At 41.5% G+C, this 27,669-nt stretch overlaps 1 protein-coding gene across 1 annotated transcript in view; it reads left to right on the forward strand.

Annotated features, from left to right (window-relative positions):
• Nucleotides 1–1,617: 1,617 nt before the first annotated feature.
• The window catches only part of PLCL1 (phospholipase C like 1 (inactive)), a 209,316-nt gene continuing 183,264 nt past the window's right edge, over nucleotides 1,618–27,669 (forward strand). The window contains exon 1 of the mRNA XM_050900429.1: nucleotides 1,618–2,088. Within this exon, the coding sequence (XP_050756386.1) occupies nucleotides 1,816–2,088 (273 nt within the window). The 5' untranslated portion in view covers nucleotides 1,618–1,815. The remainder of the gene's footprint in view (nucleotides 2,089–27,669) is intronic.

Genomic DNA, 27,669 nt, shown 5'->3' on the forward strand with positions numbered 1-27,669 from the left:
GTAGCTAGGCATTTGTTAGTAGCTAATGACTGGCTGGGGTAAGGAGATTACCTCTTACTCTTTGCTGCTTAATCTTTGACTGCCAGCAGGTGCCCAACACATTCATTAGGAAATTACTTTAGAAACCAGAGAGAAATGAAACTTTCCACTGAGTCTTACTGCCTTTAAAGCTGATAGCTGTAATTTTGAATAGTCTTACATCTCCAGTGACTATCAGCTTGCCCAGCCCTACCCCTCCTATTTTTCATCTTTCTATATAATCTCTTTCTCAACTGTCTTTCCTGCTTTCACCCTTGCTGCAATCCCCTTTACCCCATCTTTCCTGAGGTCTTCATGTAGGTAATCTCATTATAACTAAATACCACCTGAAGAATTGCGAAGGACAGCACCACGCTCGCACTAACTCTTCGTGGCTGACCACGGCTCTTGGCTTGGCTGCCAAGGGATAACCTTTCCCGGATGGCTCCTCTCCTCCGCCTCACGTTCAGACACCGCACCCGGGACCGCGCGGTACTTGGGGCCGGGGCCGCGGGAGCGGGGCGCAGGAGCCGGCCGCCGCTGTCCGCCGGCAGCGGCTGTTCCGCCGGCAGCGGCGGCCCCGGCCCGGCCGCGCCGCTCCGCGCCGCCAGGGGGCGGTGTTGGCCCTGCAACGGCGGGCGCCGCGTGCTGGCGGCCCTTAGGGGCCCGAGGCTGCGAGAGGCACGGCGGGTGCGGGCCCCCGCCCCCGGGCCGGCGGCCGTGAGGGGAAGCGAGCTGAGGGGAGAAGGCGGCGAAGTCGCAGCCCCGCATGACTTGCCTTGTTTTGGGCTCATTTTCAAGCGACGGAGGGTCCCAACGTGAGTCTTTGCCGTCTTTTGCGAGACCCCCCTCACGCCCCGCACCCGCTCTGCTGGCCCGCCCTCAGCAACCGGGGCCTGAGCGCGGCGCTCCCCTGCACAACACCAGCCCTGCGGCTGGCGGTGCCAGCGCTCCCTCGCTAACCGCGCGCCGCCGACCTGGCAGCGTCCCTGCCTCTCCCCGGCCGCGCTCCTCACGCCAGTGCCTCCGCACGAACGCCGCAGCGACGCGGGCTGCGGGCTTGAAGGGGAGCTAGCCTAAATTCCCCTTCCTCACGCCCTGTTTTTACTCTGCCACGGGCACAGCCCAAACCTTCCTAAAATACGCGCGGGGAAGCATTCACGCGGCTGTCCCAGCACAGACGCACGCTCCCTGGGAACGGAACAGCCCTTATGCTCGGAGCTGCGGTGGGTGCGATCGGGTTTTATAGCTCCCCACGCACTCACTCACAGCCCTACCTGCCGCTCGCCGCCGCGCACCGCCCAGAACGCCCATCCAGGCGTCCCGCGGACACGCCCTTCACCAAGTCTATTGGCCGCCGCGGCGCCCCCGGGGGGCCGCCGCAGCGCTGAGTGGCCCGTCGCCCCGTCCGTCAACGCCGCCTGTCAAAACACGCCCGGCTCCTGTCACAACAGAGCGGTGCCGCGGCGGCACTTCCTGCGCGCGCGCCGCCCGCACGGCGCTTCCCCGCGGCCGCCCCGCCGGGTGCACGGCCCCGCCGCCCCGCTTCCCCCGCCCCGCCACTTTGCGCCGTCCCCGCGGCGCGGAGCGCTGCCACCTTCCCCGTTCCTCCGGCACCGCGGGGGCTGCGGAGTCCCGCGCGGGCGCCCTCAGCTGCGGAGGACGGGGATGGTCCCTCCGGGGAAAGTTGGCGCCGCCGCCGCCGCGCCGTGAGGGGAGCGCCGCGGGACGCCGTCCGTGAGCGTGTGTCCCCGCCCTCTCAGCGCCCCGGAGAAGTTGACACCGCTCGGCGGGGCGATGGCAGAGGCTGCCGGCAGCAGACAGCAGCAGGCGGCGGGCCGTGCCCCTCCCGACGCCTCTCACCGTGCCGAGGAGGAGCCCGAGCCGGCTTCGCTGGACGCCCCGGCGGCGGCCGCGGGCAGGAGGCGGGAGCGCCGCAGCGGCGTCTCAGCCGTCGGTACCGCCGAGCGCTTCCCCGGCGGCAGCCTGGGGCCGGCGGCAGCACCCGACCCCGACGCCTGCCTGCTGGAGGCGGCCAAGGCCACCCCGCGGAGGAGCAGCATCATCAAGGTAAGGGCGGGCCGCTCCGGCCGGGAAGTTTCCGCGGGTCCCGCCGCCTCTGGGTTGCCCGGGCTGAAGCCGCCCTCTGGTGCGCCCCTGCCCGCGGGGCGGCTGGGGCTGGCAGGGGAGGGAGCCGGGCCGGGCGGAGGTGTGGGGCGAGCCCGCGGGGAGGGGCTGCCCGCACCCTCCGCGCAGGTGGAGCAGCCGCCCCGGGGGCGGCGCGGCGCGCAGCTGCCCTGCCTGCACCGAACAAGGGCGATGGGGCTGCGGCGCTGCCTCCCCGGAGGAGCCCTCCGTAGGAAGGTGCGTCCCCGGACCGAGCGGCTGCTGGAGGGGGTGTCCTTGCGGGGCCCGGCCGGCCGGTCCCGGAGGAGCGGGCTCCGGAGCTGGTCTGTGGTGGGGTGCCGCTCCTGCCGCCGCTGAGAGGTGTTGGGGTCCCGCCCGCACTCGTGCGTGCCCCGTGAATTTCGCAGCGGGGCAGCTTCGCACGGAGTCGTAAAGTTTTTGTGTAGCAGCTCGTATCTGTTCTTATTTAATATTTATGAAGTACCTGGAGGCAGAATAAATAGCTTCTGCAGCGATGGTTTTCTTTGCTCTTGACTAGCAAAATATGCAGTGCCACAAATTAACAGAAGGCGTGTTTGGAGACTGAATGTAGTACAGATTGCTACGGAGCAGCACCGTGTGTTTAACACCCTTGATGTGAAATTAACAGGTCGGGCGTCATCTTAAAAGCCTCCGCCTTTGTTATAATCTGGTAAGGGAAATGGCCTTATGATTATGTTTATCTCGGGTTTTTTCCCAGTTTAATTTTTAAGAATAAACTATGTGGTTTCGAATTAAGTGGTATCTCCTTGCAAGTACGTAGGCTAATCGCTAGTTTCTGGGGAGACGATGAATGAAGTCTCCTGGGCAAACTTAATCTAGCATATGGTCACACGTGATCCTCTTGTAGTGATTTGCACTTGGAAGGCATCGGGAGAACAGTGGAAAATGAGACTTCACTTTTGTAAATGTGTGAAGGCACTGGGCAGAGCTCTAGCAAGGCAAGAAGCAAAGAACACGTGCGTAGCTCTTAGAGCTTGGTATATTCATTCAGAGGAGGAATGGATAAACAAAATATTTGCTTTTTGCATTTTAAAGCTTTAACATTCAGAGGAGACCGAGGTAGTTAAGTGCAAAAGAGCCTCGAGGATCCTTTGGAAGTTCCACCTTGAAATATTAACCCATTAAGTCCAACAAAGCATTGAAGTGTGGTTTTAGCCTTCTAAAGGCACCAAGTGAATGTGATGGGAATGCTTCCAATCTGAAGTTACGTAAATGCATAAATGCTTTACTAAATCAGGACTAAAGTTCTGTAAGTGTTCTGGTATGGAAATGGTATTTTCTCCTGGAATTGTATGAAGGTTTCAAAAATGGAACATACACATTCTTGGATTTAAATTAAAGAACATACTGTTGTTTTTACAGACTATACCAGTTCTATGTGGTAGATATGTTTTAATGTCACAAATGGTAGATAAGTTTTAATGACTGGGTAGTATTTTCACTACAGGTTGATATTTAGCAATACTACTAAGAGTGATCATGATCTGTCTTCCAACTGGAGGAAATTCCTTGAGATACATCCTGGGATGGTGTTTATCAGCAGAGAGATTTCTGACAGAGATAAGAAAGTATTAATGTTGTTATATAAGGAACTGGTAAGGCCTCATCTGAAATACTGGGTAAACTCAGTTTCCTGTGCGTAGGAATGGTGCATTCACACTGCAGCAGGTGCAAAGAAAAGATAACTAGGATGGGCTGATAAGCTCAGTGGATTGAATACTGTATGAGGGAAAATTTGATTTCTAGGACAGCGTTGCCTTTAAAACAAAGGATGCCTATGCATAGATCCAGTCTGGAAACTAGAAAATTATTCCAATCGCTGTAAGAGTCTGGAATGGTCTTATGATAGAAATGAAATGAAAAATACCATAATTCATCTTAAATTTAGTTGTTAAGCTGATGAATTAAATTAGATAACATGGTTGTGTCTGATAGCAGGTATCTGAACTTGAGAATTTGCAAGCTATGCATCTCTAAGGCATACTGTTGGGACCCCATCCAGAGCATTATGTTTATTTTCCCACAAGGTTGTCTCAGTGGTGTATAAAAGTGTTTTGAATCACATTTTTCCTTTGGCATTATACTAGTGAATGGGAAATACTTTTAACTTGGGATAGGAATTAAATTATTTATTTGTCTGCATCGTTCAGGGATTTCTAATGTCCTAGGAAATATTCATCAGGTGTTGAATGCAAATCTTAGATGGAATTAAGATAAAAACCCCCAACTTATTCTACCTTTTCTGTTTTTTCAGGACTCTAACGTGCAGGAGTTCTGTTTAAGCATTGTACGTTTTGCAGGGGAATTAATTTTACAATGTTTTATTATGTTTATTTTACTCTAAAAAGTCTGTATGTTCATATAAATCTATAGTCAGAATAGTATTCCATCGCTTTCTTTAAGCTGATCTTACCAGCTGAAAAAGGGGGTTTAAGAAAGCAAAGGAAGTTGTACAGTAAGGGCAAGCTCTTATTCTGCAGGAGTCAAACACTCTTGCCCTGTTTTCCCATTTGTCTCCCTATTATTTAAAGTTGTACTTTAAGCATGAGTGGTCTTGCTGAATTAAGCAAAAAGTTAAAATTCTGTAGATTTAGATAATCAAAGTATACTTTTAACAGCATTTTTTTTCCCAGCTATTTTTTAGAACTCTGCAAGTTTCAAGGTTAGCATCTGAGAGCGCAATTCCAGTGGAAGCAAGACTTGCTTACATTGGAGTGTTTTGGCATCCACAGTCTAACTGTGAAGTATAAAGGACTGAACAGGGACTTGCTTTAAAAACCTTTCCTGCAGCAAATTACATTTGGCACATACTGCAAGTAAAATATGAACCCTTCTAGATAATCTTCAGTGCATTCATGTGCTCTATATTTGGCTTCAGAAACAAGAGAACTCTTTATATAAAAAGAACAAAATGTAGCTGGAATATTTTTATTCCCATTTTGCTTTGCTAATGTTCACAGCTTTGTAGATTGAGGTAAATCTGAAATAGCATTAATGAGAAATAGTTGTAGCCGCTTTTGTGCTTTAGAAAATTTCCCTAATACATGTGCATTTGTTGTTGGTTTTTTGGGTTTGTTTTTTTTTTTTAATACAAGGAAGAGGGAGATGGTCCTACTATAGAACGGGAGCAAGAAAGAGTTTTTGCCATGAGGAGCCTGAAGTCAGCAGAGTATAATGGTTGGGAGACAAAATTAGAGAAAGGGCAAGAGAACGTAGAACTTGACCCATTTTGGAAGAAGCCTAAAGATGGACCATGCATTGGCTAAATTATTTGCCAAGTGTTTCCTTTTTTTTTTCTTGTGAATAATCCAGGGCCAATTGTTTGCAAATAAAAAGTTAATTGCAACCACTTTTGGGTCAGAATGGAAGACAGTGCTCGAAGAACTGGATTTCTTCTTTCTTTACATGTAATGCTTTGCAAGCCTTCCTGTGTGGGGTTCTAAACAGAGTTGACTGACGTTGTTTTCCTTCTGGCATGTTCCTTCTGACGCTGCCACGTACAAGCATTTTAATAAACGGGTAGGAAGGCTGTGTAATTTGTTACGTAATGCGTACTGAAATATTTTGTAGCTTTTTACCAAAATATTTCTCTGTCGCTTCTTATCAGGCTTCTCTCTCTGCTTTGTTTGCATGCAATACAAGCTTTCGGGACCATGTGGGTTTTTTTCTTCCTGGATCTTTGTGTCAAGATACTGTAGCAGATAACGCAGCTTGTATTATGTTAGTAACAGCAGACTATGCCCATGAAGTGAACTTGAAGTAGGAACTGCAGAGTCAGACTTTAGCTTCAGTCACAGTAGACCTATGAGGCCTCTCACTGAAGTTCTCCCAAAGACTCCGTGCTTCTGTTTCATGCACAGCTTTTTTTCTTTAAAGCCAGTGGAGTTGCCCTTGCTCGTCATAGACTAGTAGTCTAAGAACTGCAAGGATTAGGGTTTTGCAATTGAATTCATCAGTGGAAGTGTATCAAGATAGCCAGCTGTCTTGTTTCAAGAAGTTGTATTTATCCTAGTGACATTTTTAGCTTTAAAAAAACAAACGTACAATAAAAAAGAATGAGGCTTAGTTTCTTTCAGCTTGTGTTCTCAAGTGTGGTGACAGAATTTAAGTGTTTTAAATACATGATACATCTGTGTATGCAACATGACTATTTAAGAATTTTTTTCAGAAATCAGTAGAGTTTTTCAGGACTGTAATGGTTCTCCAGTAACTCTTACTTAGCTTTTTGCTGTGTAAGCTTACATTTAGATACTTGTTACTTAATAATCTAAAACTATGACTATGTAAGATTCATTAAAGCTGATTAATTAGCTGATAGCCCAATGGTGATTTTACCACAACTGCATTCTTTGACATATTCATAAGTACCCTAGAAAAAGAGGAAAATATTTAGGTAGTGAATACATTAAAGAATACAGTAGAGCCTAAAAAGGTATAGAGAAGGGCAAGAATGACATGCCTAGCCATGGAAAGACTGCCACAAAATGAGAAATTAATCAGATTGGTCTGGAAAAAGGTAACTGACGGGTGATATTTTAATGTATATAAATTCCCAAACGTTATGGAGAGAGAAACAGGGAACTGATATTCACTCTCTTTCACAGAACGTGGAGTAGGGGAAACCCAGTGATAGTTATATAGCAGCAGGTTTAAAATAAATGAAAGTATTTTCTGACGCAGCATGTGATTAAATCATGCACTTAACAGCCACAGAAAGCTGTGGCAGTCAAAATGTAAATGGGTTCAAGCAGGTTCAAAATGACAGATTGATGGAGGAGAGCGTCACAATGCACCAAAAGCATCTGGCTTAGGAAGTCCCTAAACTACAAGCAGTTGAACACTGGGAAGCTACAGCGGAGGATTGATCACTTTGTACTTCCCTGCTTCTTATGTGTCTCCCCATGCATGTACTCCTGTAGCTGGGATACCAGCCTAGATTGACCTTTATCTAACCCGGTATCTATTTGTTAAGAAAAAGTTCAATACACTGTTAAGAGACACAGAAAACTGTTTTCCATTATTGCTAGTGTAAAAATTTATTAGAAATGAAAAGAATCTTCTCTGTTAATTAGTTGTTTAGAATTTTTTTTTTTTGCCAGCTTTACAGAAGAGAAGCATTTTGGAGATATGTTTTGGATTGCTGCAGCATAGCTGTAGTCTTTAAATTTTCATAATGCTGCACCTGTATTCCATACACTACTTTTTTCATAAGCATCTACTTAAGACAGGTTTGAACAGAACCTCTACTGGTTGTAGACCTGCTTTTGTCAAATGAATTATATCCAGTAGTTAGTATTACTGAAGATGGACAGGTTTTCTATGGAACTGTTGCATTTATCACTTAGACACTTTCTCATGGAGGGCAGTAGGCATATCAGACTGGGGTTTAACTCCCACCTCTTCCCTGAAAACAAAGCAACATTGGTAGGTCCAGTATGGCTGTGCCTAAGGTGATAACATTGTAGTGAGAAGGATTTAGGTCTTGTGGAATTTTTTGTGTCAAGCTATCAATAATAATTATCTGTAGCAATGCAGACCACAATCCACGAAAGACTTAAGTGTATAAAATGGGATTCAGGTGCAGGATTTAGGCGTATGGGTCCCATGAAGCTGTCCCGAAGGCTCACCTAGCTTCTTATGCCTTTCAGGGATCTAAGTTTTGTCAGAAAAGTTTCTTACAGAGATTTTTCTCTTGTGCAGGTCCGGAGTCACACTTGCTGCTGAGCATTTTAGTATGGACCTCGTGCCCAAGTCAACCTATGAATAATAGGTGAAGGTTTCTTGCCATTCAATTTCTTGGAATTTTTCATGTTTAATTTAGACTTTGTTTCTGATGGTTGGATTTGCCACAAAATACAATAATTCCGATTTCCAGCCATCTCTGCACTCAAGTAAAAAGTTATTTAAATTAAATTCTGCTCAAGGAGAACTTGGGGCCTGGCTAAAAGTCTCTTAAAAATCAATGGGAGCCTTTACACTGACTTGTGTAAACTTTAGTTAGTACTTTCAAAAAAACCAAACCCCAACAACCTACATCCAGGGCAAACTGCTGCTATTAAAGTTTATAGCAAATTTGTCTGTTATGCTGACTGCTAACTCTGGAGCAGTTGTCTTGTCAATCGGTTCCATATAGCACATAATGTAACACTGACTAGTGATCTCATTAAACATGTGGGTAGAGATGGATAATAGCGTTGTGTTTGTGGTATCTTTCCATACAGGATCATAATAGTCAAGATTATTTGAATGTCTTCCACTGAAATTACCTAAAGGTGACCTTTTTCAAACTGGTGGGACAATATCCTTTCTGTAGGATACCAGCAAGTCCAGCGATGTGCAAACACAACAAGTTCTGGCAGGTCTTTTCAGGAAGTCATTTGATGATAGGTTTTCTAGGTAAGGGGTAGGAGCTGTTATGGTCACGAATAAGAGATGAAGTTGGTGATACTGGTTGATTTGTTTTTAAATTGTTATGTGCACAAAGACTGTTGTGCAGAAGTACATAAATAATGATTAAAAATAATGTTCTGTTGGAGTAATGGTGCTGGTGGGTAGAGCAGTGGCAGAGGAATGCTTTCTACTGCTTTCCAAATATGTTAAGCAGCTGTTAATAAAACTTAAGTTTTCATATCTGTGCAGAGATAGATGCAAATCCTGTTTGTTATGATAATATTTTATTCGTTTTGTAGTTCCACTGAGATCAACTCCATCTGTAACAAAAATGTTTTATTTGAGTTAATGGTATTTTTTTTTCTGTCCTTCCCCACAGTAGATGTGAAAATGCAGGCAGTTACTGTAGAACCGATAATGCATCCTCTGTGGTGAAGCATTTAGCTGATCATGCTCATAAACCTAATCAGCATATTTTTTTCTTTCCAGGATGCACCTGGTAGGTGTAATTTTTGGTAATACCTTGGTGATTTTTCTAAGAAATGGGGAGTGAAGATTAATATAACTTTTTATTACGCATGTACTCTAGCTTACTTTTTTCTTTTAGCCAATATGACTTGGAGGTTTTGACATGCATGACAATTTAGGAACTACTCAGACTTGATTAAAAAGTTAAGTTCTGCAAAAGGCTAAATGCCTATACCAAATACTAACAAGTTCTGAAGACTGATATCTTTGTATGTATTGGTGTAGAAGTGTATTTACAGTCAAATCCTTGTTCTTAAATCTTTCTGTATCATAAACATTTTTGGTTTTGAAGCCTACTTATGTAGAATACTGTCTTCTGGGGGAATCTTTTTATGTCAGAAATTTGCAGTTTTAGTGATTATTGAGCCCCTTCCTGAAACTTGTTTAAATTACTGAGATTATTGTAATGACTTCATTTAGTCTTGGTTCATTGTTAGCACGTGTATTAAGTTGAAAGTCTCCAACCATTAAGACTCTGTACGGGCCCTAATTTAAATAATTAACTGGAATCACACTGAGATAAAATATTCCTGTTCTAGAGCCACTTACATCAACAAAATTAGTCTTGGGATTATTTTGGGCAGCATGCATCAGGTGATGTTATTGTGACATGCCTATTTAAAGGTGCATCAAAGTCTAAAAGGTAACTGACACCCAAGTATTACTACTTTGCTACTGTACTGAGAGGATTTTAAAAAATATTCTAGCTGTAAATGTATACCGTGAAGGTTTGATTCTCCTCCTGAGTTGCATGCTCAGGAGAGTACTAACACTCACACCATGTCTTGGATAATCCTAGCAAAAACAGCTACAGAAAACATTCATTATATTCATACTGATAATCCCCCAGAGGTTCTCCATCCTGCTAGATCTGATTCCTCCTGGTTGATTTATGTCATACTGCTTTGGTACTTCTTTGAGGGGCAAAAGGAGCTCGTCTTTGCTCCCCAGTACCTTGTTCAGAGATTCATACAAAGTGGAAATAGTTTGAGTACTGCAAAGTTGTCATGTATTGATTTGCATGGATGTAAATGACTACAGAAGCAGCAGGCTGGTGGATAATTAGGACTCCAGAATCATCATTCTTCACTGGAGGTTTGTTCTGGTAACTTGGATACAGCTTCTGAATGAGCAATAAGAATCTCTGTTTGATATCTATCTGGTATGAAGTTGGCTACTTAATTACATACCTTTCAAATAAGTCTAGAATCAGAAAAAGTATAGTGCTCATGGTTTATTATTTTATGGACCCAAAGTCTGTCAAGCTATGTTGAGCAGTGATCCTCCCAGCGTAATTTGGATCTAATTACCTGTATTGTATTGTGTTGTGTTATAGGTAGGCATAGCATGTTTTTCATTCATTAGACAGTTTTGATGGATTGCTAATTCATTTTGATTGTAAGCTACAGAAGTTTTTTATCTTATTTAGCCCTTTCAGATAGTATGGGGGAAAATACAACAAAAAAGGAGTTGCTTAAATAAAATGCAGGGTGCGTTTGTGGTTTGAGAGAGGCCTGCTGCTTATGCAAACATGGCTATATCCATCTTGCCTTTGTGCATGCTGGTGTACCTTTCTTTGTGTTTTGTGTTGATGCATCTCCTAGAAAGTGTATCTGCTTAAAAAAACCAAACAAACCAAAGCCAAAAGAACAACCAACCAACCAAAAACTTCTGCCAGGAGTATTGATGAAAAAGACCCCATGAATTTAAGAAATTTTGTAACATTGGATCCTACTGCAAAGTCAATACATTTTGAGGAGTATGTGTGCTGTAGTGACCGAATGAGAATGTTAGCTATACCATGTTTGCAAGAAAAAGGTAGGAAGTAAATGCAATAGAAAATAAAACTCCTCAATCAGGAATCAGATGCTAGTGCTCAAGTAACTGGGAAAGCCATGGGGCAGAGCAGGGTGAGAGCATGTCTAGAAGCTCAAGTGAAATTCAGAAAATTGGGTTATATGTAATCCATATGCTGCTGGGAGGGGCAACTGTCATAGGGAGCAGGCAAGGCTGGGAGCTTGGGTACTGGAGTCAGGAGTCAGCCAAGAGTGCACAAGCAGGGTAGGGACAAGGCAAAGTGCAGTGACCAGGACTTGAGCAAGAGCTTGGAGCACAGCCACGGGGATCCCATTTGCAAACCCAGTGCTGAGCTCCCCCGCAGGGAAGGTCGTGCAGGGCAGAAAAATAAGTTTGTTGCCTGAGCTGAATTGCTCTGGTATAGTGGTCTCTTGGGCATGTACGGAGCTAGAGGTGTGGAGGTATTTAAGGGGAGTGGTGGCTGAATGACGTAAAGTTTTGGGGTAGAGTGGAGGTCCTGCAAGAGGACGCAAGGTAGCTGCCAGGAGGCCAGAGGGTCCTTTTTTGCCACAAGCACTTATGGCAGCTCTGGTGGAGGAAACAAGAGGAGGATGAGCGAGGGCTGCCTTGCTACTGCTCTTGCCACCTTGGTGCTTGAATCTAATTCCTTGCATCCCTCTCTTCCTGAGTGAAACTCACCACCCATTCTGGGCCAACTCCAAAGCCATTTGGGCATCTCCTATTAAGCTTTCCATACACCCATAGCATCTAGGCAAGTTTTACCATTGTAAGTTAATATCACGGTGGTGTTTTAATTTTGTTTTTGTTGTCAGGATAATTTTTTGAGAGAAGAGATATTCTTGGTGGATTCTGTCGGTTTGAGCCTACTGTTGCTATTTGCATAGAAGAATAAAAAGCATCACGTTTTACTTAACATTAGATTTTCTCTTAAGACACTTACAAAATAGAGTATAGGCAACTCTTGTAAATGTAGATGAGTTCTGAGTTCTTGCATTAAATTTTTTTATAAGCTGTACTTTTGTTTGGAAGAGCCATGTGATTTGATTTTTTTTGTTGTTGTTCTTTTAATTTAATTTGATAACAATTTTCATAAATATCTGATTAGAAGTTGCATTTTGCTCAGCTAAAGTGACTGCTGATGTCTTCAAGCCAGAGCTATCAGGGGAGAGCATTATGAATGAATTACAGTAAGATCTCTTCTTTTTCCAAATGAGATTGTGTAGAAGCTTATTAAATTAATTTAACAAATATAATAGTTTAATAAAAGAATTATATTCCATTGGAATATGACACACCTCCAGGCTACCTCATATAAATACTGTAATAAAAAAATTCTGTGAGCACTGGCTAAAAAATAGACATTGGAATTCATTAAACATATGAAAAAAGATTTTCTGTAAACATTTTGTGTTCTGCGGTAGATGGAGCCCAGTCCGGGAGACTGCATGGAAGCTGTGCAGCCTTCAGCGGGAATGCTGTGCGTGAGATCTGCTGGGGCGGCCTCGCGCTGCGGGCAACACCCGAGTCTTGGTGCTGGGGTGAAGACAGATTTGTTCTGGGAAATATGTATGGATGTATCCTGAAGGAAGTCTTGTCTTCTGGTGTTACATAAAATTGGTTGTACTTGCGTATGATTTGGAAATGCAAGTCATAGTACATATAGCTTGTGAATTTCTTTCTCAGAGTGTTATGATTCACAGTGGCAGTTGCTCCCTAAAGCAATGCAGATTTTGAGTATAAACAGAGTTTCTGCGGTGTCTGAAATAAGTGGTAATTTTTTCATTGCCATCAATGGAGGAAGGATTGGGTTGAACACAAATACCCAATCACTAAACCCTGTTATTTTACTTTGAAATTTTCTTTTTCAGGCTCTTAAAGACTTAAAATGTTGTTAATTTTATTATGCTGATCCTACTTTGAGCTAGGTTAGGTTTGTTTGGCGAAACTGTATTACTTTAAACCTGAACAATATTACTGCTGAAGAATGAATTTTAGGAGATTGTTTCCAGATAACAGTTGCTCTTGTTAGAAACACAAAAAAAGTGTAAGTTGCTATTAGAGCTGAGAAAAAAAGGTAGAGATGACTTAATAAACAGATGCACTTGCTGTGAGTTATTTGCTTGGCAGTGTTGCTGCGGGGTCTGTGTGCTGAATGCATATTAACAATTCTGTTCATATTCAATACTTTTTTTTGCTACATCTTTATGGATGAGAGGGTGGCACCTTCATACATAGTGGTGAGATACATGCGTCTGATGGACAGAAATAGTGCTTAGAAGTAATTCATTTCAGTGGACTGATCCAAATCTCATTGAAATCAAATCAGAGCCTGTTTGTAGACTTCAGAACGTTCTCCTGGTACCCTTGGTCGCCATGGAGGAGTGTTCCCTGCAGCAGTAGCTCCCGACTTTGAGGACTTGCTTTTTTTTAACCATTATAATTACTTAAATTATGTTATATTCTCATCCTGAGCATAAATTGCATAGACCAGTCCAAGGACTGTAGTGTCTTTCTGCAGAAGAAGCTGGGTTGCAGCTGTAGAGGGGGAGGATAAGTAAATTTTTTGGCTTGGGAGAGTGAAATGTGACTGTGTTCAGCAGCATGCTTTGCCTGGGCTCAGTAGCCTTGCTGGGAGGGTGTGGGGAGCAGGTAAAGCTTAAGTGATAGGAAAAAAGGTTAATTTAATGAAATGGGGTTAATATCCTCATTTGCTTTGATCAATATAAAGACTGTAAGTATCTTTTACTGTAACAATGTCCCATGTGCTGTGAAATGCTGACATACAAGCACTTGTGATGAAATCTTGCGACTGTTGGAGAGTCATTAAGAGGACTGTCCCTTTGGCTGAATAGCTCACCCTTCCGAGGGCTAATGCCCAGACTCACGTTTAGGTGTGAGCTGATGCTGGATGGATGATCCCATTTACCAAGAAGAGATGAGGCTGAAAGAGAAACAAAGAGCACGTTAAGCAGGGTGACTGCAGAGCAGTGCAGAGAAGCGAGGTGTTGGGAAGCTGCACCTTGTTGGTGCCTACTTATGGCAGTGCCTATGATGTCTGGAGAAGAGAGCAATTTTGTTGCTTTTCAAAGAATCAGGACTTACATTCTGTGAAGTAAAAACCCCGAAGCTTAAGAGTACACTTGGATCCTATAGCAGTACCTTGCCTTCCAAATAGGAGAGGACCATACATTTTTCTTAGCTTTCTTAAGAAAATTGGCATGTAGCTGGTGTCTGGCTTCCACGTATCCCTTCTCTGCAAAGAGGGAACTGCGTATTTCCTTCAGACCAGCTTTTAACTTCTCCAAAGATACTCAGCTCTCAGCTTGAACAAACTCAGCTATATCCTACTGCAAGTGCATTTGGCATTGTTTTTAGAAATTTGAGGATTTGAAAGGAACAGTGTAGGCACAGTGTTCCATCCACTGGGTGAGGAGAGGAAAGATCGGCTTTCTAACATAAAAAGGTTGCAGCATTTTCTGTCTTCTTTGAACAGTTGGGGCAAAAGACACAACCCTGCTGAGATGCACCATTTATGTGGTGTAGATGTGGTATAATCCAGAACTTTTTATTTCGTTTGAAATGCCATTTACTTTGTTTACCTATCTGTACACCTACTCAGGGATGGCAGAATGTCTCTAACTTGTGTTGTGGCATATTGCAGCCAGGAGCACATATTGCACAGTTCTCCAAATATCGTTCAAGGAAAACACTGAAGTGTTTACATGTCTGGATATCTGTATGTTCTAAAGAACATAGTTCCACTTGCTCAGTTTATTATCTTCCCATTCATCTACCTATGTATGTATCACATATACTTTGCATGCTAATAGAAATCCACAGAACATGTTAAATTGACTTTTTAGGCTAAATTTTGCTTTATTACACAATTTTAGCAGTGGGAAATGGTAATGTTGTTTCCTTTAGTGAACTCAGGAGCTAAACTTGGTAATTATTGCAAAATACAACTTCTTTTCAAAAGGAAAAAAAAGACTATTTTAATTCAGCATTGCAGCAGAGATATATGTATAAGAAGGCAAAGTATGGTTTACACTGCCAAATAACTTGTCTATATTGCAAGTACTTTTTTTTAGTTATCTCCTACTCTTTTTGGCCTACTGTAAATACAAGTTACAATGGTTTATTCAAAAGGATTTTTTAAAAAGAAATTGTGTATAGACAAGTGTTGATTTTAAACTAACAGTCATCAGGATTTAGCTAAAACTAAAGCTGGTACTAGGTTGTCTATATAGCGATTTGCATTAGTTCTTAATTAAAATAAGTTCCTGTGTGAACAAAGACCAAGGGCCCTTTTCTTGGAAGATGGAAATGGAAAAAAGTGTCAGAATGACCAGAGAATGCAAAAGAGTAAACGTCGCATCCCTAGGGCAGTGGGTTTGCTGGAAAACTGGTGCGCTTACCTTTAGCCTGAGCTGGTGGTTTCTGCAAAAAGCTGCTGTTTGTGTTGCGCTGTGAGGAAGAAGAGAGGTGCAGACTATCTTGTGCTGCTGTGGCAAACTGCAATTCAGAGCACTCCCTCGTGCCAACAGAATTGCTTGCACAGAGGTGTTGCAGGCCTGAGACTTCGTTTATTCTTATTTAGGCCTGTTGCATCGAAGTAGGATTTGATCCATACTGTATTTAGGTAGAAAAGACTATTCAGGAGCCTTTGGCAAAACTCTTGGTACCAGAAGTGAACATTATCTTCGTGAGTGCTGAATATTGGCAGTTGTAAATGAATGGCATCTTTCAGGATAGGACCCATGAATGCCCCTATGGAAAAATACCTGTTACTTGCAGTTTGGACAGTGGAAATTGTTCTTTAATCTTCTTGACTGTGTATATAAAATGTCAACTATACTGTTGAATTAATAAAACAGTACATGAATCTGGGGGGTTTTGGGGTGGTTTTTTTTAGTGGTTGGTTGTCATGCCTATCTGTATTTTTAGTGGCTGTTCATAGTGCATTTTCTCTTCACGAACTTTGTACATTTCCAGTTACAGGTTGATATCTGAATCTATGGGCAGTGTTTGGGTATAACATTGCATTACTCCTTTGGGTTTATTATGCTCCAATAAAGTAATTAATGGATGAATGCAAATATCGAGGTAAATGATATGAAAGAGAATAATATTGTAGAAAAATTATAAACACACTGCATGTTTGTATAACTTGATATCACCAGTTACTTCTCAGTTAGGTGACTTGGTTACTCATTAAGCTGTACATCAGATTTTGCTCTTTTGCAAAACTTGAAGATTTCCTCCCTTGTCCATGTTTTTGAAAATACTGCGGTTTTTGTTTGTTTCTTTTGGTTTGGGTTTTTTTGTAGTGTTTTGCCACTGCATGTATAATGCATGTTTTGGTTGCTGTATAAAAGATTTTGCTATGTCAAGGAAGTATTTGGCTACCTGTCACACTCAGCTGTACTGGTAGTGGCAGTTCCACTGCAATTAGAATTTTAAATCCCTTCTAGAAAAGGCTGGAGAAACTAACTTCACGAGCATTTAAGACTCCAGACATCAGGGAGGTATTAAGCATCCTTCTGGAAGGACCTGAGATGGCTGGACACATTACAGAGCTGTTAAATGAGCTTCTAATGATGTCAGATGAGCCACTAACAACCAAAGAATGCCAAGCTTTTTCTCTCTTTCTGTGATGATTTAGTGATCAATAGCAGTAAAATAATCCAGGCAATGCACTAGGGAGAATTGCTGCTCTTCTCAAGTGGTTGTTTAAGTTTTAAGATAAGCTTCATGGTGTTTCCAGTGATGATAATGATTAATGCTTCCTTTGCTGTTGACTGCTCTACGTTTTTTTTTCCCTTCGTAGTTTGTATACTACATGAGAAGTTTACCACTGTCTTTCCCAGCAGGTCACTCCCAGCCATGCCTCACTGCTTAATTAATTGACTCGTTACGATGATGGATTCGTATTTGGTTTTACAGATCTGTCTGAGTGGCTTCTTCCCTGAGGATACCACTGTACTTTGTTCTGGGAGGTGTAAAAAGCAAGAAGAAAAGTTTAACTGCCAAATAACTGCACCTAGAAGCATCCAAAGAGTTGGAAGAGAAGAGCCTAGGAAATAATTCCCTTCTCCTGCTCACTTTAAAGTATGTTGTGCATTGTGCAATAGTGTGCTTGTAGGGGAAGGACTATTTGGCCAGAAGAGAAAGCAGAGCTTATAGAGAGTTAACTGCAGGGACCTTTCCCACATAGTCCTATATAAATGTTCTGCTGAAGAAGATGCTGCTTGTATTAATTACTGTAGTGTATGCCTGGAGCCAAAACACAGGGAGATTCAGGATGGTATTGGAGTATCTATTAATATAAACTACAAAGGTTGTGATGGACCTACAAAATCCTTCCCTTGGACCGGAGCACAGGAAAGGGGGAAATGTGTCATGAAGCCAGTTCAAATTTTTTAATAACATTTCTTCTGTAATTTTTTTTCTGTAAGCAAGGGTAATTTGTGTGTGAAAGCTTCATCCTGTTTAGCCATACTTTGTCCATTCTGTGAAGCTAATGTCTGGTGTTAGAAGTCAGGAACAGAGGAGGCTGGCATCATTGAATGTGTCTGTCAGCTTGGGGGAATACACTGGATGTACAGAGCAGGGAAGCAGTGGAGCAAACTTGCAGTGTGACTTAATGAGGCCTTGACTAAGTATTTCTAACCTTTGTGAGAGTCTGCCAGCCATTTTTAAATAGCTGCTTTACCTCATTTTACGGCCAAATACTTCTGCTCTTTCCTATTTTTTTCAATCTTATCTTGCCACTTAAAAATAGAACATTTTATTTTATTGCAAAGCAAATGGTCATCAGTTAATGGTGAAGATCATTAATTACATTGTCAAGTTAAAAAACATACATCTGCATCCTTTTATCCACATCGTAATGTTTTTTGCCCTGTATGTTGGAATTAAATCTATGCTGCTTTGAAACCATTGGGAGTGTGCTCACTGTTTTCCAAATGGCTGGTCAAGCCACAGTGGTGTTGATCAACCTGTGAATTTTGACTCAGATTCCGCCCCCCCCCCCCCCCCCCCCCCCCCCCCCCCCCCCCCCCCCCCCCCTTCACTATCCACCATAACCTTGTTACTGTCAACTCAGGATCTGCTCCTTGATCTGTGGCCTTGCCTACACTGGGAAATTCTTGGGAAATGGAAGACAAATTGACTCAAGATGTAAAAACAACGCATAAAAGTCCAGATTAAATCCCATTTGATGGCTGTCAGAAAAAATAGTGCTTTTAGTTTACTGTCATTGCGATTCCCTGCTAGTGCAGGTTCAACTCTCAGTAACATCTGTTTTGATTTCATGCATTTAGCTGGTAAGTCTTACTTCTGTGTTGTCCTTCAGTAGTTCAAAGCTAGGTATTGAACCAGTTCTTTCAGTGCTTTTGGGGTTCTGCCTGAGATCACCTTGCACCACCATTACAATATCAGGGTTTGCCAAAACTTGTGGTAGTGATTCACTGTGGTACTAACACTGGGCTAGTAAGAGCGACAGTATCATGTTGTCAACAGACTTGTTGAGTATTAGTGTGTTTTGGTTTTTTAATCATGCTTTTTAAAACTTGTGTTATATTTGACAAAAGTATGGAGCTGCGATTACTCTCTCTGTAGTAGGCTCCACCAGTGTCCCAAGACTTCAGAATATGGAATGATAGTTTCTGCATGAAAACTAACTTTGGGTCATGTAGGAGTTACTGTGTTTATTTCTTTTACCCCCATAGTACTGTTTAAAGCTATATTATTTTTGTTGCCATAATAACGTAGTGGCAAGTCTTTAGTTCACATGTGTAACAATAATTTCAGAGATGAAAACCCCATGCTTTGCCTTTTTGGGAAGGAATACAAGGTGTTGGACAAAGAAGATAAAATGCTTTGTGTACAAGATTGATGGTAAGAGAAAGACAGGCAGACACTCTCTAATTTTAACATTTACAAGGACACTATGCAGCAAAACAGAAGTTCAGGGTTTTTTTTTAATAATCTTCTTCCCAAAAAGCAGTATGGTTACAACACTGATTAAGAATAGAAGGCTGGAGAAAGAAATGAGAAGGCACAGAAAAGACAGCAAAGAGATTCTTTTATTGAATGAGAAAGGAGTCTTTGTGATGAAGGAGCATCGCTCTCCAGAAGGATGAGACTTTTAAACCACTGTATTAGAACAGAAATTAAATTCTTTTTTGCTTCTCCATCCAGCTTTGAGGATGTCAGATTTTTCTCTCTTGTGTTTGCTGAGTGAGGTTAAAGAGGATGCAGCGTCTCTTGTGCTGGGCTGCTTGGCTGCAGCCCCAGCCTGGATAGCCAGTCTCCCTGCTGGCCACGGCTGTCCAATCTGCATGACGGGGGGGGGAAAAGCATTGCTCCCTTCAGAAAAGCTTTTATTGAAATTGATGTTAACACCTTTGTTATAAATACAACAAGTATTGCATGTACGACAAGTTGTTGGTTACTCTAATAGCAACAGTTGGTTTTAAATCTTAGTATATTTTTCTTGTTACCTTTCTGCAAATCATTCTTCCTTTTTGCATATAAGGATGGAGCTTATATATACATTACTCTCCTAACTAGCATGAAAAGCTGAAGAGTCTTGGATGCTGATCCTAGTTGGTATTCAGTATTCGTGTTTTGCTGGACTGTGTCCTGAAGCTATTTAGGTTTCTTATTTTTCCAGACTGATGGAATCCCTTTAGCCCCAGAATTTTCCTTTTTCAGTGGAATAATGACACTTTCTCAGCTTCATTGTCCTCTACCTTTTTACTGAAGCCAGTTACTGGAAATTTGGGGGGGGGGGGGAGGGGGGCAAGGCTGAAGCAATTTCACCTTGGGATTTGGTCAGCTCTGCTGGAATATGTATGTTCTTGCCGGGTTGGACACCTTTCCTTTGGACTTCCCCTCCCCTCCTGGAGCTGCTGTATACAGTGTGGCAGTGTGACAATCCAGGCAGGTCATAAATAACTCTTGACAGAGGCCTTGCTAGAAACTTAATTTCTTGGCTTTTTGGGAATCCTTCACTCGGAGAACCAATCCTCTTCCTGTCCCATGGTTTTAATTCTATTTCTCAAGTCTTAACTACTCAGTTTGTTGCTTTTAAAGGAAGCTTCCCCCCCCTTTTACTTTTTTTTTTTTTTCACCCCCTGAAGGATTATGATGCCAATATAAAATCCCTCTCTCTGTGAGGAAGAGGGCTTCTGCAGATGTGCTGAAAACCACCCAAGGAAAGGATGGAACCGAGGAAGACATTTCACAGACATTTCATTGCCAGTTCCTGAAATCGAGACCTCCTGCTGCAGTGTAGGGAATCAGAACTGCCCGTTGTTTCATTCTTTCCTGCTCTGCCCTGTAGAGTTGTATCAAACATGAGTTTAGTTGTCTTCCTATATTCGCTTTGGAATTTGCCAGCACTGTTAATACTCTGTTATTTTGGAAAGAAGCCTCCAAATTGTGTTATATTTTATGGGTCCTATAAATTATAATTTCTGACTATAAAGAAAAATACTAGGCCAAAAATATTTTCAGATTTAAATTGCCCATACTTAAATGGATGAGGAAAATAACTGAAGGATACAGGTAGTATTATGCTAATAAGTTTTACAGAAAACAATGGCAAGAGCTGCAGTGATTGAACAATGTAATGAGTTATTTGAATAATGTGTTTGAAAAGTGATAAAAAAATCTCAACCTGCAGTTTTTAGGAGGGGAAATAAACTTTCCTAAGAGGTTTACTTTGGATACAAATTGAAAGGGATTTCAGAATGATCACTTCTGCAGCCAAGCAAAAATACCATTCCTTAGAGGCTACTGTTACCAAAAGTCAGCAAGTTATTATTCTACTTAAAATCTGTGTAGTTCTGTTTTATTTTTCAAATATATCTGGTTTTATAAGGTTACAACCATGGGAACGGAAATCTGCTGTCTATGAAATAGCTATTCCTGCTGCTTTTGCAAAATACTTTGACATATGTGTTTCTGTAGAAAAGATGGATTGCTTTCTCAAAACCCTTGAGACTTTCAGGGTGGTGAAACCTCCTTCTCCCACAAGAGAGACCACCAAGAGAAATATGCTTGGTGTTGGGCACCAAACAGCCGTTATTCTGGATACTGCATGTTATGTATTGGATATAAATTTATATATTGCCAGAATATACAGATTCTGAATTGGTAACCTGTTTTATTCTTCAAAGATTCTTTTATCTATGAGAGGGTCTGGTCTACTGAAAAACCTTTATTTTAGTGCGTTGTCACATCTAAATAAGATCTCATTGAAAAATAATCTCATTAAAAGGTGTAATTACAAGGTATGTGAAAAGCACTGGGAGGACTCCGAATTAATGTAGTCCAGGTTTCAATGGGGTTTGAGTGTTGAAGTGACACTTTCATAGCATGAACTGCTTGATGAAAGAAATAATTATAAATTATATTCTTTCTCAGTTGTAAGTTTTCTTCAGACCCATTAATGCTGTGATCCTACAAGCCCATCGTTTTCCTGCCATGTATCAGCAAGACCCTTAATAATGGCAAGTTAAGCGTACATGTAACTAGTTGCAGGATTGTGGTTGAACATTGCTGTGAGCCAGATTCTGCTTGGGCCTCCTGGAGAGAGGAAGGATTCAGTACTGTGTTTTCCATTGTATCACTCCTTCCCACAGCATATACAGGAGAAGTACGCAGTCTGGCTACTCTGCCTGAAGCCACTGAGATGTACAAAAGGGGGAGTGAAGTGTCACACACAATGTATTGTCTTATTTTATATTCTCATCTCTGGACTTGTTTGGAGCAGAGCTTCACAGAAGCGTCGACCAGGGCCTGTAGAACCAAGTGCTGAAATACTTTCACTGTAACAACCTAATTCTCTGTATTCATCACCTTGCTTTGCAGGTTTATTTCAGGTGTAGATGGCCTTCAGTAGCAAGTCATCCTCTGTACGTACGCAGTAGGCCAGCACGGAGAGATGTTTAAGCCTACATGTATTTGCACCATGTTCTTTTTTTTTCTACATAAATAGAAATCCAGGTCTGGAGGTTATGGTTTAGTGTGAGTACTAGTGAGAATTGAAAATTCTGCAATTGAGTCTGGTTTAATTTCTTCCTGATGCTCATTCTCCTGAGTGTTTTTTGCATGTAAAAAGCTCATTTCTTTTTTTAAAAGGCGAAGAAATATCAGCTAAAACAACTCACTCCCCAAAACACCCCCCCAAGTCTGTTCCAGTAATGACATATAACTAGTACAAATAAAAGTAGATTTCTCAGTTCTTTTTTTCTCTGAAGAAGCAAATGGTGTAGGTATGAGCTTAGAGCATATAAAAAAGTTTTAACTGCTACTTTAATGTGAGTGACAGAGCCATAACTGTGGCACTTCTTATGAAGATGAGTTATTCATAACTAACTTCCTATTATAAATTTTTACCACCAGCACATTATTTAAGGCCGAGAAATTCTCAAGTCCTATCTGCAATTTCTAGTTACCAATTGATTTTTTTTTTTTTTAAATGGCCATTAGAACAATTCAGGTAATCAAGGGGACATTTTCTGGAGGCTTTCATTTTAGGAACTTTGTTTTCTCATTTCTAATTACCATACTTCGATCATGTAAGGAAAAGCTGTGCAAGACGCGTATTGCATAATATTCTAAGCAGGATTTTCTTGCCAAGGTCCAGTTGCTAATGCTGTTCGTGACTGTCCTTTTGAACTCACTGCCGATGCTGACAGAGGGGTGGATGCTGCAGAGTTTGTAACTTCTGGCAGAGTCCCTGTGGCTCTGCGCTTGGGTGGAGAGGCTGTCTAGGGAGCTGTGTGTTGGTGCTCTCCCTCCTGCAGTGGGATGGTCAGCCCTGCTGAGCGTGAGGGGATGTGGCGGGGAGTTGAGGGTATTTGAGGAGCAACTTCAGGCTCTCGGGGGTAGGGACTTGCAGTTGTAAGCAAAGACAGACGCAGAGGCTGAGGATGGTGCTGTGGAGCTGTGGAGATATGGGGCAAGGCATACAGGACACTCAGTTGTGTTCATTCCTCAAAGCTTTTTGTTCTGCACAATGACTTAAGTGACTTCCATCTCTAATTTTCAGAGGATGTTTATTCAAAAGTGTAATTTCTTATCTTTCTCACGCTAATTTATTTTGCAGTGGCTTATAATGACCATCCCAATTGCCTTGATTTTCTTCTCACTACAGAGTTGCTGTTTGGCCTCACCACAGAGTTTATGTACTGAATTGTCCTTTTGTTCACTGTCCCTCCAGATGCTTTGTTTTATGATAGCTATTTTCTGATGATCCAAGCCTTGTAACAGTTGAATCTGTAAATATTTTTATTGCGTCTTTGTTAAGCAACATATTACTGCAGAACATTTTATGACAGTCTTCCAATTCCAAATAAAGGAAGCTAACATGCTTTCCCTTTTTCCCTGGGAGCTACAAAATTTCGAATGTCAAATATACTTCCTACTGTAAAGCAGTATTGTAAAGCAATGCACTGCTTTCCTAACTAACATGACCATTAATTTAACAGAGTATGATGGTTTAGAACAAACACCCTCCCTTGGGTTAGTTTACTGGTAATTGCTTTCCTGCCCAATAGAAACCATTGGGTCAAATTCAGTTTAGATGCAATTAATAGTTCTCTTACACAGTTACAATTTGGGTAAGATGTATTTTAGCTTATTATTTCATATTAAGATATTTAAAAAATCCAATAAACTGAAAAACAAAGAAAATGTTTTATTTCTCAGTTTATCTTGTAAATATCAATGGAAACAGATTGCTTCCTGTTCTTTAGCTGTGTTTTTAGTGGGGCTGAAGAGGCCAGCTTTTCTTGTGCTGGGTGGGACCTTCCTCTAAATACTGTCTCAGTGATTCTTCCAAGATCTAGAGAGGTCTCAAAGCTGATGGATGAATTATTATTTCCTCTTCCTGTCTTCATTTTGTCAATTTTGTTGTGAAAGTAGGAAGTAGAAATAACTGCAGGCTTGGTTATAAATGAAATCCTTCAGGCTTTTCATGGATGTTGTTTGTATTAAAATAAATTTAAATTTAGAGTCCCTAAATTTAGCAAAACTTTGGTTTGGGGCTGTTAATCCAAGAACGATGTTTAAATGATTAGTTGGGCCTTACGAGAGTGCTTTAACAAAATATTTATGTACTTTGATCAAGATGAATTAGAGATTGGGTTTAAAGGATGAGTTTTTCTGGCATCAGTGAAGGATAACTGCTACTGTGCTGAAGCAACCTCAGGATAACTAGCTGCGGAAGAAACTGCTGGATCCACTCATTGTAATATGTTTCTGATTGACTTTTAGTCTCCTCATCACCCTCTCAATAATAACGCCACCTGTTTTAAAAATGTGTGAAACAAAGTAGTGTAAGGTAGCAAAGACCTCACTGCATTGGCAGATGATCATAGGCCCCACTGTAGCAGCAGTGTCTAGTCTTGGAAAGAAGGCTAAGCCTGGGGTATGAAATTGTATTGCTATTACGTAAGTTTCTATAAAAGTCAATTTAAAGGATAAATTTGGACTAGATAAACCTTTTTGGGGAGGCAACTATGTTATAAACAGAAGGTCATACAGTTCTCCCGAATGATACTTCCCTGCTGAAAAATGTCAGTACCACATAGATCCAGAATTTGTCACAGCTGTGCATCAGGGATATGTGAAGAAGAAAACATTGTCATTGAGACACAGAGATGTTAGTCTGTAAATACAAAAATAGCTCATAAATATTTTTATTCCTACCCAAGCAATTCATGTAGTGTAAACAGAAGCTCAGTATGTTCTGCTACAGAGTGATACAATATGGACTAGAGTACTTTGAGAAATGAGAGGCTTATCTCTTGGATTATTCATCTAATCAAGGCAATGGACTTTTAAAGCACCGCTTTTGTATGTGTGGGTCCGTTCTTTGCCCTCAGTGCCAACCAGACAACCTCCCACTGAATTTGTGATGTACATCACTACAAAAGTAGACTGAGCCAGATACTGCCTTCCTTTATCCACTTTATCCACAAACTTGTGGATGGGGCTTCATAGATATTAATGGAGGCAGTTTTTAAAATAGGAGTGAGAGAGGGCATTGAAACATTTTGCCCACGTGGACACTTAATGTCATCTTTAGATTGCTTACATCTCAACTGTCTTTGGGCAGTTTTACTGATTGATTCTAATGTTGGATTAGAAACATTTGGTAAGCCTGTGGCTCTAGTGTCATGATGGTTCATGTTAAAAGGAGAGTCTTCTCTGTGCCCTGGTGAATGTTTGAAAAAGAAGGTATGTCTTTGATGCAGAGTCTGCACACTCAACGTTGTTTGAATACAGAGCGTATCCTTGTGTGCTGCATCTTCTGTTAACGTGCAAAGATCCTGTTTTACATATGTCACCTTTGTAAAACCTTGTGTCACCTACTATTGCTAGAAGCTCGTAAAGTCAGCTCTGATGTATGCCATCAGCAACAAACACTCTATGGATTCAGTAAAGCTGGTTTGTTGCTAACCCACAGGAGTGTTCCCTGTGATTTAAAGCCTGTGTATATATAAACAAGAAGTAAAAGGACCCCCCTGCTGTGTGCAGTTCCTTTCAGAAAGGGGAAGTAGCAGAGATGGGATAACTTCTTTTCTATTTGTCATAGTGGGAATGATAATTTTATAAAACAAGCATAAATTCTTATATTGTAATCCCAATATATTATTATGGCTGGACTCGATGATCTTAAAGGTCTTTTCCAACCTCAATGATTCTATGATTCTATTTAGACCTATCTTTGTGAAACTCTTTCTGAGTTGGCAATTTTCTTGACTGGTCAAAATGTGACTGTATGTGGACAAATATATACAGAAAATGCCATGTAAAGGATAAAAATATACATGCTTTCATGCAACTGTATAATCTTGATCTTGCACATATTTGGCAAGAAGCCGGTTTTTCTAGAGGTAGAAAATACATTATATGTTCCAGTCAAAACTGATTTGATTTGAGTGATTTAATATTCTCCGGATAAAAAACACACCACTTTGTGTGAATTTAACTACATATAGCACACATTCAGCAGTGAAGCTGTTCTGTATGTGTGATGACTATTTGAGATGTGCAAGAAGTAAAGAAAGTGTGCGAGATTGCTCTGCCTTACACAAACATTCATTTAAAAACCAATGTATTTAGATCTAAAAACAAGCAGCTGCATTTGTTTAGCCCTTTTCTGATATCAACACAAACAAGTGATTTAACAGAAAATAGAAATGTGAAATGTTGTATGATCTAAAAGTGTCTTTGACATCACTTGGGTCAGGACTTTGCTTGGAGCCTCTGCATTGTGAGCCCATGTGTAGCAGATCATCTGTTTATGATTCTTCACATCCGAAGTCAAATGGCTCAGTATAAGACTAAATGAATGAGCATCAAGAGTTCAGAGTTGATCAGCACTACAGAAATTATTGGCACTCTGGATACATGGACTGCGTAAGTACCTTTGGCCCAGCTTCCAAGGTATACTTGGGCCTCTCATTCTTCCACTGAACGAAAGGACAAGCAAAAAATGTTCAGTGTCATTTAGGGTGGGACCTGTGTAGGAGGGTGTGTTATCCTTAAACTTTTAATGAGGCTTTGAAACAGGCAAGAGACGTAAGAGAAGTAACTTTTTCTTTACAAATAAAAATAAATTGAATGATTGCTTCAGTCTTAGCTGTTTTCCACTGAGTGTTAGTGGTCTTAAGTGTGGAATAGGCTTGGTAAGGAAGTTCAGGCTTATGAAAAGTTACTTTGCTCTTTTTTTAAAAAACAAAAAAGTTTCTTAATCTGTTTCACTGCACACTCTGGAGCTTGCAAACAGCTTTTAAGCTCACAACTTAGTATTGCATTTGAAAAATTCAGGGTCAGTCATGGTAAAGGAGTGTAATTTTTGTGGCTCTGTGAGCAATAACTTGATTCTATGAAGAAGTGGCATAGCTTTTAGGAATAAGCACCAGGTTAGAATTTGAATTAAAGCAAAATCTATTTGAGGATTGAGCTATTTGGCTTATCTCCATGCCAACTGCCATTACATGTCTTTGTCCAATTTTCATACAAACAGGATAAAAACGGTGAAGTACTGCAAGAGGAGCAGTTTTGCAGCTCATCAGAAAATGGAGTACTAGGCAGAAGGCAATGTTTTCACGAAGTTGAATTTTTTTCAGTCTCAAATCAGGGGGTTCACAGACAGAAGTTGTACCTGGGTGCATGCTTCAGCTGATAACGTGACCTGCAACATTGCTGAGGTCACCAACTAGCATAGATGTTGAAACCTGAACAGTAAACCACCGTAGCAGATGCACGGCTGATAAGGATGTAGCAAATACTTAGAGAAAGTAATTTTCATCAACATTAATCATTAAAGTATAGTAATGGGGTAACTGTTGACTAGAGTTTAGCAGCAGCTGCTGGCAAACAGGATTTGTAGATTTCTCCCTGTTTGTGGGCATTGTAAAGATAAACTGGTTTGTATGCAAGACTCATGGTTCAGTAGAAAACGTACTGTAGTGCTAGCAGGGAAGACCTGCTAGAAACTGCCAGTAGTTCTCAGGAGAGCTCGAGGTTTTATGTATGTTGCAAAGCTAAGGAGTGGTGCCCATAAAACTCTTTAATTGTGGAACACCCAGTTAATCCTACTAGTTCTGTTCCTCAGGCTGTACTCCAGCCTTATCAGCAGGGAAGCAAATCATCCTTGTCTCTTGATGGACAGGGAGAACTCGCTGTGTCGTACCCCATTGAGAAAAATGGTGGCTT

The sequence above is a fragment of the Gymnogyps californianus genome, chromosome 7 (assembly GCF_018139145.2).
Source record: "Gymnogyps californianus isolate 813 chromosome 7, ASM1813914v2, whole genome shotgun sequence".
Classification (NCBI taxonomy): Eukaryota; Metazoa; Chordata; class Aves; order Accipitriformes; family Cathartidae; genus Gymnogyps; species Gymnogyps californianus.